This window comes from Pipra filicauda, unplaced genomic scaffold, assembly GCF_003945595.2.
Source record: "Pipra filicauda isolate LSUMZ 115617 unplaced genomic scaffold, ASM394559v2 scaffold16_size7369187_pilon, whole genome shotgun sequence".
Classification (NCBI taxonomy): domain Eukaryota; kingdom Metazoa; phylum Chordata; class Aves; order Passeriformes; family Pipridae; genus Pipra; species Pipra filicauda.
In genome coordinates, this window is record NW_024104207.1 from 705,153 (window position 1) to 717,575 (window position 12,423).

The following is a 12,423-nucleotide window of genomic DNA, read 5'->3' on the forward strand; positions in this document are numbered from 1 at the left end:
ATACTAACAGGCTGAGCAAGTAGTCCATGCAGCTTTTCTCTATGATAAGAATATCTGTGGGAAGATTGAATAGTATAAAGAGGAAAAAGAAAAAACTATCTGCACTTCAAAGATTCCCTTCAGATGAAGCAGATAGAAAATCCCCATAGATTACTGCAGAAGCTGTAGGTGAAATTAAAAGTTGCCATCTCCAGTATATGCATTTGACTGAATTATTCTCTATGTTTACATATTCTACGGCAGACACAGCTGTGAAGATATGTATTGCTTTCTTTCTTTAGTTTGAAAGTGTTCAGACTTTAAACTTGGGGTCTGTTAATACTGAGATCCCATTTACAGCCCAAAGAATTTTGTGTCCAGCATGTAGCAATCTTGATTATATTCCGGTCAGGATGTGGGAAAGATGCTATTAGAAATAAAACAATCAATTCACTTAGGCAGTCCCACAAACATGCTTTATGGCATCTGCCTCCTACTCATTTCAAGTGAGGTTTTATAGTGACACATTGGTGAAGATTAGTACACAACTGCAGGCAGATGCCCATGACTGATTCAATTGTTTGCACTGACACTCACAATTGCTGTAATTGCAACTGAAGTGATACAAGTCGTTGCAAAAAACCAGACCAAGTGAAATCAACATTGTTCCTCAGAGATTTTATTAGTTGTAACCCAGAAATGCACAATCCACTGTTTTTCCTTGGTATGAAATCACCACAGCATTTCCATTTGCTATGCCTGCAATGCTGTTAGTGAGCTAACATAAGAATATTCAAAAGGTCTCTTTAAAAACAGAATTTGTACAGGAATGACAATGTATTCCAGCGTCACTTGTTTAAAAGAATTTCTTTTCAAAAAAAGTGATTAAAAGATAAAGCAGCAAATAATTTTTAGCAAAACAATGTGATTCTAAATAAAGAACCATTCTAAGCTCTAGCTTGTCTGTATGCCCCAAGCACAGCTACCATTGTTCCTTTCCTCTTTTTCTCCCATTAGGACTTAACACCATGAATGGTTCAAGTCGGTATTTCTGATGATGACTGAACATCTTCTGCAGCCTCTGGAGAAAGAGAAAATGGATGTTTAGAATTAGGCAGTATCCAGAACCTTCCTGAGAACAGATTACCTTGTAGCCTGCCAAGCCAGTTCTCATGCGGTACTGAAGACTTCCTTCAGTCCGCCTACACTACTAGTGGCTCAGTCCAAAGGAATTATGAGGTGATCCATGAAAGAGTTGAGGATTTAACACATTCGCTCCCCACTTACAAAAGAAAAGTAATTTTTGCAGACCTATTCCACTGAAAATGGAAGTCCCTTTGCAATATAACTCATATTCTGAAGGTATCTTTGGCATCGTCATCCTGAACACTGGAAGACTTGAGACTGTGATTATATCTAATTCCTCTATATCAGCTGAAACCAAAGAAAACACCAGAACTTCAAAGCAAAGCAAAAAAACTGTGTCCCATGTTCATGTAGCCCAGTACACAGTGAATCAAAAATGCTGTTGTTCCAAGTGCAGTCCCCACTAACATCTCTCAAGGGGGACACAAGATTGGCCAGATAGCCACTCACACAGCAAAACCTTTAACTACATTTTGTCTTAACACATCCCAATACTTAAATTTGGACTAGACTTGCCAATATATTGGAGAAGAGATATCTAAATCAAAAATGTATTGCATCAGAAAGGAGCTCTGAGAAATGGAAGGCGAGTGTTTTAAATGCTTCCAGTTATGGCACAGCACTGGAGAAGGTCAAATACCCAAACAAGGTCCCTTAGAGATATTTGTCAGATCTGATGCTCTGAACACAAGGCACACACCTGCCTCACATGGACACGTCCAGGGAAACACACCTTGGATGACGGCAGCACAAAAGAGATTCCATGCAGCGAGTCCATGTCAGGGACAACCAGGCAGCTGCATCCAAGGTCTGAGCAAGAGGGAGACCATGGCACTGCCCTATCCTGCACTCAGAGCTGTGATTTCCTTGCAGCTGTACTGGGGAAGGGAACGCTCCTGCACTGGGGGCACAGCAGAGATCCAGGCCTGGCATCGTGTCTGGCAAAAGGCATTTCCTCTGTAGTGCAAGCAAGACAGAGGGGCAATTTATTGCAACAGGCCAAAGGGACAACACATTGTTGCCCTCAGGGGTTTTATTTGGTAGTTTTTACATTCCCAACCAAGTTTAGAACCACACTGTGGAATGCACAAAAACACAATTCCAGGTTCAGGCAGGAAGAGGAATAAACATTAGCCCCACTCTACAAGGAAGGACTAAAGTACCCAGAGTCCTATCAGAAACCAAGACAGGGACTGCAGCTGAACCAAGATGTCCCAGGGTGAACTAGACAAAATCCCTCTTCATATGTGTGTATGTTGAGCTGTACATTCCAGAACTCCAGTACTTGAGAACTAGATCTTACCTTCTTCAGTGCTTTTGTCTAAGGAAGTCAAGAACCTCCTTCTGTCCTGTAGCCTCTGCCTGTAAGTAGAGATGTGAATTAAGTCTTGCCATCCTGTGCACCAGGACATGCAAATACTTACTTGTGGGAAGTAAGAGTATGTTACCACAAGATAATTAAAATCCAATTTAAATTTTAATTCCTCTGACATTGATGAGAAAAATTCTGGCTCCAACTATTTATTGCTTCACAAGAGCACCAGATTTGAGTTTGTAACAAATTCTAATCCAGTTTATAATCCACAAAGCAACATTTACTTTTCCTAAATGAATATTATCCGACAGTGCACGTTATTACTCACTCAGCTAGCACGCCATACGGAGTACAGCACAACTTACTACTTGTAAGGGATTCCTGCCATCATAACCAGTTTGCTCCAGGTCTGCACCAGCTAGGTACCAGGCATACAACCCATCCACATCGCCTGTAGCTGCAAGGCTGGAAAAAGAATAATTAATATTGGTTCTAAATCTTTCCATTTCAGTGAGCTCCTGGATCCTGTCAATTAGCTCAGCAGGCAAATGCTGAACCAGAACAGGCTCAACATGGCTGCCAGGGTAGAGAGGTAAGGAACACTATTACAACAGTTTTGAATAGCTGAGCAAGCAACACAGCTTGATGAATCAGTTCCTTAAATTAATAGGGCTGTGCTATAAGTACTTACAACAGGCTAGTTTCACATAGTGGGTGTGACTATGACCAAAGGGGAAAAAAAAGTCATGCAGTTTCATATTTCACAACACAATATTTATCTCATGAAATGAGTTGGGGGGAGGGCAACAGCTAAATCAAGATACAGCTGAGTAAGTGAGAACACAAGCAGATGGGCCACTAATCCACAGGACTTACTTAAAACCACTAAAAAACCCCCTTCACAAGTTTGCATAACTACGTTTGCTATCAGAAGTTATGACAGCACATTTATGTGATATCATCTGGACAGTAACACAGCTATATGTTTTGAATTTTACAAGACAATTTTTAAGGTTTAAATGGGCAGCAAGCAAAAAAAAAGGCATTTTAAGGATGACCTCTATCTTCCACATGTAACAAGCAACAGAAAGGATCAAAAAATAAGCAAGTTAAAGTTTTCAGAGGAATATACACCAGGTTATTTCTTCGCACATCTCCTGGTAGACTAATCCATAATACTTAAGGTTCATTTTTAACTTTCATTTTGGTAAAAGGCCTGTACATATGCAAAAGCATGACAGTCTGTACCAAGCCTGCAGACAGCCTGAACTGATGGGAAGGCTGGGAGGGCAACCTTCAGTCTCCTCAGGATAGCAGCATCTGTGAGGCTTCAGACCTCACCTCTGCTGTGAGCTTGCAGATTGTTTCAGCAGAACCATGCTGATAATCATCAAGTGAGGTTGAATCTCATTAAGAGAGGGGGAGCCCTCCCTACCCTTATTAAGTTCAGAGTTTGCTGCCTTAAACAGTGCTCGCTGGGGTTGAAAGGCATTGTGCTGGCATCAGGCATGGAGGTGGTGATGGGCTCTTGAATATAATAACCAAGCCAGGCAGAGCTGGTGAAGAGTGGAGACGGCTCAAAGATGCAAGGGGCAGACAGTCAGGTAAACTCATGGAAAAAACCATGAAAGCAGGGCTGCAACATTCACTTCTCTGCTAGGTTGAAATCACTTCTCTTGTTGATTAAATCTCTTAAGTACCTGGAAATATGTTTTCAGGGGAGTGGAAGCCTCTAATTGCAGCAGTCTGAGGAGAAAGTCAGAGAGAGGTTTTTGCTTGCAGCAGTCCCAGAGGCTGGGCACAAAAAGAGAAAGCAAATAGTCTCTGTGTTCCTCTATGCAACCCCCCAGATGACCTACAACTGGAGCCTTTGGGGGACAGGGAAATGGTAGTCGGGTATTAAGAGGTTAACAGTGCTTCAGTCTGCCATCATGAAGGAAAGGATCATTAAATAATTAATGCAAACTGCCATCACAAAAATGGGGCCTCAGAAGCAATAAGGAAACAGGGGAAGGCAAAGGAGGTCCAACAGGAAGCTCAGTGGGAGGTCAGTAAGGAAACTGCAGGAAAGAAATGAGTATTAATAAAGAAAAAGTGTAAGCATTAGTAAAGCAAAGAAATTGCTTAGCAGCCACTTCTGGAGCACCTGAATTATCTTAGTTACAAAAACTAGTCTCTTGCTGTTAACACTGTAAGGTCACAGATTAAGGAACTAACAAAAAACAAAGAGCCTATCTAGAGAGTTACAAGCATCACCAACACTGGACAGAAAAGCCCTGTATTTGCCAAACAGAATCTCATCATTCAGTCACATGCAAAGTGAAAACCACTTTGGGCAAAGACCAGCACTTTCAGAAATATTACCAATCTACATATCGAGGGCAATTCAGCTAGCACCAGTGTAAGCAACAAACAAGGACTGCTGCACTCACTTGAAAATTAACTGCCTAATAGCACCTGTTCAGAAAGAGCAACTTAACCCCCACTGCCAGAGGTCAAACCTGTGAAGTGGTCTCCTTCCATGACATTAGAGCACTCCAAATACACAGAAGTATCTTCAATTTTGCAGCAGCCATTTACTGATCAAGTGAGAACTGTATTCTACGTGACCCAGAGAACATAAGGTGATGTAGCTTGTGAGAAAATTTAGATACTGCTCTAAATAGAAGATACCTACTATTTACCAAATTGATAATCACCACAAAACATTTTCTCCAGTTCCAGATTTCCATAGTTGAGGCATACACATCTGTACTTCCTTTACACAGTGTAAATGTACTTCATATACTCAAATATATACAGAGGACTTCTCAATTTACACTATAGGCACCATTCCAACTACAAATGCAACCTCTAAGCAGCAAGTCCATCACTTTTATATCATGAAATGGACTAAAGATAGCTTCAATATACACTTACCAGGATGTTTAAAACCTGCTTAGTGATAAAGAACTACCTAACACATTTTACTAAACTCTGACTGATACTTTTTACAGCAGATAATCCTAGGCACGCTGCCTTATCAATACTCCTGCAGTCAGAAAAGAAATTATTATGTATCCATTTCACAATTTCAGTAGAGCTAATGTAGCCATGATGATGACAGAGCTAAGATATCAAGAACAGTGACAGTGCAATTATGCTCTCTGATTCTGTGTCTCACACCCCACCAGCATCAAGCTGCAGTTTAACACGTGCTCTGCTACTGCCAAGGTACCAGGAGTGAAGCTGGTCAGGTCTCAGAGGGTTTATAAGGACAAGGGCCAATGCAGTTCTAGATTTGGGAAGTAATAAATACTGTGAAATGACACCTTGGGGTTCCCTCCTGCCTCCTCAGGTACCAGGATTTCATCTTTCCCAGGGACACAAAGCTGTGCTTTTTCAGCAATGTTAGCAATTCTCCTTTTTCGGTGTCTATACAAAGTGATCAGGAAAGACTTCCTTTTTTTCAGGTGTATCATCACCCTGGCAGAAGAGAGAATCTTTGATCTACTTCTTTTTTTTTTTTTTTTTTAAGACGAAAATCCTCAAAAAAGAAGTTAAAAGTCCAGTGCAAAGAGTGTCTTGCATCCTGAACTAATTTGTGAGTGCTGCTCTTAGCTAGTGTCTCCACATCTATCTCAGCTGAGACAGACAGACTTCTTTGAAAGACAGCAGGCAGGAAGCTTGGTCCTAATTCCTGCCGAGACATATTTATCCTTCCTTCTCCAGCCTTACCCCTCAAGTCCATGTCAAATTGAAGAAGTATCTTATTCTGAAAGGTGCTGATTTTGAAAGGCTGCATCCTTGTATATAATATCATTTTATGAAATCTGAGAACATGAAAGAAAAAGCTGGTTTGGCTTTATGCCCTTGTTTAATTTTGTAAACTACAGACTTAAACAGAGTATCTCAATTCTATACAAATTTTTTCCTTTAAAAAACCAAACACAAATCAACTGTTTACCAACTCCAGAACTCCACAAGCTTTCAGAATAAGCCTGAGTGTTCCAATTTATGTCATCATGGTTTGGGTTTGCAGACAGATGACAATACTACTGCAATATGAGAAGATATTCTGACATTTTTAACAGATTACTAACATTGAGATCTCATTTCAAAACAAAGCCATGAACCAGATACCAAACATCAACAAAGTGATTCCAAAGCCAGACTACCACCTCTCACTTAAAAAAAGACGCCAGCAAATGAAACCATGGAAGATTTAATAACTAGATCATATTGGCTGCATCTATGTACATCTCCACTTCCTACACAAGAGTTCCCACTGATACTGTCCAACTCTCAGTTCTGGCTGGTACTCCTTTCCCTCTCAAACATCGCCAATGGCAAAGGAACACATTTATTTTTATCTTCATAATCTTCCAACTGAACTATTCTATTCTATTATAAAATCATGAGTCTAAACAGAAGAGAGCTGAGGAGACGGTATTAGAACACAAAAATCACTGTTCATGGTCTTTTGTGAAAGTCAGTTTGTTCAAGGATTGCTAAGTAGCAAAGGGGAAAAACATGTTTATAGTTTCTGCTTCAGACAGAACTGTAAGGAGAAAAAGTTAAGTTAGCTAAGTGTAGGAACCAAGAGCTTATCAGAGAACAAGCAGCTTTTTCCTCCTAAGCCCCAAGAAGTTGAAATCCTGCCTTGGTGACAAATTCAGGTTGGTAAAAATGCAGCTTAAGGCACATTACAAGACAGATGAGATGTAGAAAAATAGTTCAAATCAGACAAAGGGAAGATGTTATAAATAGCTTTTTCTTTAACTAGCTTGACCAGGTGAACATGTTGACTGCCATGAAGGTGCCAGTGCCTGCAAAGAAAGGGCGTAAAAGGAGGAGGTAAGAAGTAGGAGAGAGAAGTGAGCCCAAGCATGCTGGAGAAATGAGCGTATCAGTAGGGTCATCTGAGGATACTGTAGAAGGAGTACCAGAGACATTTTGTCAAGAGGACAAACACCAGTACCTCAGATTTAATAACTTTTAGGCATCTAAATAACGCTCTGTGGAAAAAGTCCACTTTGGTGGAAGTGACTGTGCCAGGCCCTCTAAAACAGCAAGAGCAAAGGAAGCACTTAAGCTCTGCAGAAGCAGTGCAGGGAAGAGACACTGTTCACAGACTGTCTCTAAGCCTGACCACTGCCTGGCTGTGCTCCTGGTACAGGCCACGTGGTGATGCCTGTCCATGGACACACCTCTGGCCACGGCCACCACTCCAGCTGCCAAGCGGGAGAGAGCCACAGCCCCAGTTCCTGACCCACACCAATGTGTGAGAGCCTCTTCCCCTCTCGTCCCGAGCACGGCACTCTGTGCTGAGTCCTCAGTCAGCCTCTGCACATGTGCACTCCCACCCCCTGTTTGGAAGATTTGCATTGTTTTATACTAAAATTACAAACACCAATGTAAGTTCAAAAATATCTGAAGTGTTGATTATCAAAATGTCAGCTTTGAACAACAGGAGATTGTGCAATACAGATGCAGGTGTACAATGTTCCCTAAAAAGCTGTAACAAACTGCATCAGAACCACATTTTGTTTAAAACATCCTCTTTCTCTTTCCTTTTTTTTTTTCTTTTGGGATATATTACTGACAGGTCAGCTAGCCAAACTGGTTCTGCATGTGGCACCAGGGCTAAGTAAGGGGCCAATTTATTTGCAGAGGAATGTCATTCCCTAAACCACTCCTCTCACCTTTTGGCAGATGGAAACTACACAAACCAAGGGTTTAGTTCTGTCCTATCACTTGCAGTGCCCTGGGAAGTGCATATTTTAACTTCCTAGTAAAAGCCCTATTACCCAGTCTCCTCTGAGCATGTTATGACAATGGAAACACTCCAGCTAGTGTTTCTTAATTCTAGAATTACTCAAAGGATAGAGTCCAGTCTCTACACAGAATGCACATAAGTTTCACTTTGACCTTGTTTTGTAGACATTATACAGCACTGGCTGGTCCCTGCAAATTTCATGGTTTCCTGCCAAGTCCTGATTCAAAGGCCAGTACTTAGGTGGCTTTTTGTTTGTTTTTCAAAAATAGAAAGAAGAAATGAAGTAAAAACTGTATTTTAGGAAATACATGAAAGTTTCTCATGATTTTCAGAGTAATTTGTAATTCAGGACAAGTACTGGAAAAAATTAAATCTAATATCTATTTGGTTTCATAATACATATCCACATTGTTATATATTAAAAGCAACTTTAACAGAGAATTATATCCTCCTAAAATTAAATATAGTGACACTGAGCAGTTGTTCACAAGTTTTGGGGCTAAATCTATCTGTCCATTTGATTTAGTTATTTTTAAGAACATTATTATATACTAATTAGAATAGAAGCCACTTCCATATAACTGAACAGTGGATTTTAAGACAATAAAAATGACACACAATGCGCAGCTTTATTTTTAAATAGAGATGTTATTAAGTCACACCTTGAACAGCTTCTTTCTCACCCTTCCTAAGTAAAACACCTTGGAAAAAAATGGGGTGTATGTGCTTCCAGATCACTGATCTCCACAATACCGTCTACTTTGGAGGTCTCTTGAGTTACTGGTGCTTTGACATAGAGCTGATTCTTAATTTCATCACTTCACTTGTTTCCTTATTATTTGTCTAGCACCGAAATAGCCACCTCATGTGCCAGGGACCCAAGTGCTTCTCCAAAGTTCTTCATTCTGGAGTCTTTTCTGAAAAACCATCCCCCTCCATCCCAATTTTAGGGCCACCTCACCTTGTATCACATTTACCTGCAGAGTATTGTTCCAGTATTCTCCAAGTCCTGGCTGGAAAGGTGCGCTCCCGTTTCCCGTAACAAATTAATCACTTGTATGTGCCTTTATGAGAGGAATAGAAAAAACGGAGAGTGTCTTGACCTGTAGGTTTTTTCCCCTAAATCCAGCATTGTCATATACACAAAGAGTCCATGAAAGTTCTTATATCAGATTTCCCACAATCACAGAATCAATGAATCTTCTCCAAGGTGACAGATGTAGTAAACAGAGCTGCCCTCCCTTTTAAAAATTCATTCATATACAAAGCTCAAGGAAGTGTTAAGTTCAGCTCTGAAAAGGAAATGGATGCATACTCTCCTCTTCCAAGAATTCTTAGTATCTTTACCTTAGTGCTAGCTTAATTTAACAGCAGAAATATTAGTGATTGAAATACATGCAAACAGTGAGATTACTTATTACATAGCATTGTTCCTGTATTTTAAAGAATGCAATGGTCATATATATCAATCTTAAATAAAAGATGTTTCTTGCAGATAAGCAGTGAATCTTTAGGTTAACGGGGAAGCTAATCAGGTTTTTAGGGCTTCAAAATGATGGTAAGTATTCTTATGAACTGCCATCAAAAGCACACCTGTTCCTAACCTCCTCTTCCCAATGCCTTTATTATTTATTTCTACCTGGAGATTTTAGGAGGTCTTCATTGTCCTTTCCTTTGAAATAAAGGGACAAATAGCCAACACCTATACCTTAGTAAGATGTTTGAGAAACTGTGGGAAAGGCTGCTCTCCAAAAGTACTGTTGTGGGTAGAAAATAACAGATGCAAAAATGTGTAAAAATATGTTTTTCATAAGTAACCTAGTGAAAGGTTTAGAGCTAGGTTTGAAAAGGAGGTGACAGAGTGCTCCTCTGCTAAACAACTGATCTAGTTTATAAATCAAAGCACAGGTTTTTTTCTCCAGAAAGAGCATGATGACCCAGTAGATCAGGAATAGTTTCACAGTTCCTATTTTAAGTGAGTTGCTATACTATAATACTTCAAAACAAAGAGGTAGGCTTATCATTTAATAGGAAATATATGAGCTTTTCCAACCCATTAGCTAAAAGCTCATCTGTAGTAATTAAAAATAAAAAATAAGCTCACATACACTTTCTGCTTAATTACTTGCATTTTCTTGGTGATAGCCATGGGCCTTTTTATTCCATTAATTTCAACTGGATTAAACTGCTTATCTAATCCCTTTGCCTCCTTTTAGGAAACTCCATCTTCAGTCAGAAGCTACATTACAGTTATCCATATAAAGCCTATGTAAGCTTGTACATTTCACATAAAATCTTTAATTTATAAATTAAAGATTTATAAATTAAAGATTTATAAAAGAACTGTACAAATGCTCTAAGAATCATTTTGGTGTTCCAAACACAGGTTATTGAACCTAGCAGACCGACTTTTTAAAAATTGTGCTTTGTTTCAATTGACAGCCAAAAAAAAAAATATCTTCCTTTGTCTCATAGCAAAGCATTGCTGGAACAGCACATGCTTCAAGTTTGTTCAGTTATCTAAAATATTTTCTCAGGTGGGTCCCTTACAACGTGGCTAGTCATCCACAAGCACCTCCTTGAGCCAGCAAATAATGGTATGGTTTCCTATTTTTCAATCTGTGGTGTAGAACGAATTCTACATGTACGAGTTTTTTAATTCTTAGTCTTAAGCAAAACAGTAATTAGCTGAAATGAAATTTGACCTAAAATAGATTAAAAGTAGAACAGTTCCCTCAAGCTCTCACTGGGTACTGAACTGAACATGGGGAGTGTCTGTTTACTCTCCAACAACTGCCCTGAAGTATTCCTCATTTCCCACCTTATACGAGAAATCGAAGCATGAAACAAGCACTTTTTAAAATCAAAGCTGTGCTATGGGACAGCACTAAAAGATAAAAGGCAGCAAAGCATGTAATGTGTGGTATCCTCCCTCAGTGTGCTTCCCCTGTGCGGTTCTGTATCTCTGGATTCCAGCAAAAAGCCAGGTTTTCTCTTCCTGTTCTAACTATTTACTCCTCATTGGTAGCAAAATTCCCTCCATAAAGCACTTCAAGTCCCACTTATGCCACACAGCCATTACTACTCTGAGGGGGACTCTATAAATCTTTGGTACAGGCAGATTTGGGAGCATTTATCCTGCTTATTTAATTCAGCAAACTTAAATGAGGAAAAAAAAAAGTGGCTTGAAATAAAATAAATCTTTAAGCATTGAAACTAACAGTGTTAACTAACAATAAATGCTTACAATAAAGCATTTCTAAATAGAAATACAATGTCCCAATGACTGGGAGTTATTCAAAATCACGTTTCTTGGTACAGTGGGAAGAAGAGGAAGTGTTGTGAGCTACTGCTTGTTAGAGAAAGGGTAAGGGAGAGGAAGAACAGGGACAAATAGTAAAGCACAACTTAAAAGTGTTAAATTTAGTTCTGTGACTATGAAGTGCAGATCTGTCCAAGAAAACAAACAGACCACCTCTCACATTCCCATCGCTCAACATGAAAACTATGCAGGAGGTGAGCTGCACTACAGCTTGTTCCTACTTGCACCCAAATGCTATCTACATTCTGAAGGAACTTAAGCCCTAACCAGAGCACCACTTCTGCCGTCTTGTACCTACCACAAGGGCATTATTCATATTTCAAGAGGCTGGCTGTGAATTTTCTGATACTGTTATGTCTTGGGCACATGAGAGGTATTTGTCTTTAGAAATTGTTTCTTTAAGTGCTGCTCTCCTGTGGCATTACAAAAGCCTCACAAGGGTCACAGTTTAGCTGATCTGAAGTTCAGGTCATGTCATGAGCCATGAACTTCTTGGGAATGGTTCAAATGCAATTCCTGTTCTAAGGTGACAGCACAAAACCAAGAGCAGAGGAACTGCTGGACAATGAAAGGTCAAGGTGTAGAGAGAAGGCCAACATCACGAGCTGGTACATGGCTGCATGTCCCACTTTAGCCCCACCTGATAAGCACTGTCATCTGTGCGCTGTCCCTGAGTCTCCCTTTTCTTAGACTGCCCTATTACCAAAGCATGGTCAGACACAGCTATAGAAACAATGCTATTCTGCACATGTTACTTAAGTTAGCCTTTTGATAGTAATATCACTGTTACTCATCCCTCTCTGAAGGAAAAAACCAAATAGAGAAAAGGCATTTCTAGTGTCTCCTCTCTGCTAGGTTCCATTATTGATAACACTGGGCATAAAAACTCCAATGGATACTAAT

The 12,423-nt window shown here is 39.9% G+C and overlaps 1 protein-coding gene across 3 annotated transcripts in view; it reads right to left on the reverse strand.

The window, feature by feature from the left end:
- Window positions 1-642: 642 nt before the first annotated feature.
- The window catches only part of ASPG (asparaginase), a 47,368-nt gene continuing 35,587 nt past the window's right edge, over window positions 643-12,423 (reverse strand). For 2 of the 3 annotated variants that reach the window (XM_027732889.2, XM_027732890.2), the window contains exons 13-16: window positions 9,176-9,262; window positions 2,806-2,905; window positions 2,429-2,487; window positions 643-1,060 (exon numbers count right to left, since the gene is read on the reverse strand). In XM_027732889.2, coding sequence (XP_027588690.1) covers window positions 2,434-2,487; window positions 2,806-2,905; window positions 9,176-9,262 — 241 coding nt within the window. In that variant the 3' untranslated portion in view covers window positions 643-1,060; window positions 2,429-2,433. Of the gene's footprint in view, window positions 1,061-2,428; window positions 2,488-2,805; window positions 2,906-9,175; window positions 9,263-12,423 lie in introns of those variants that run through there. The other variant, XR_005562892.1, reaches the window with a different exon arrangement.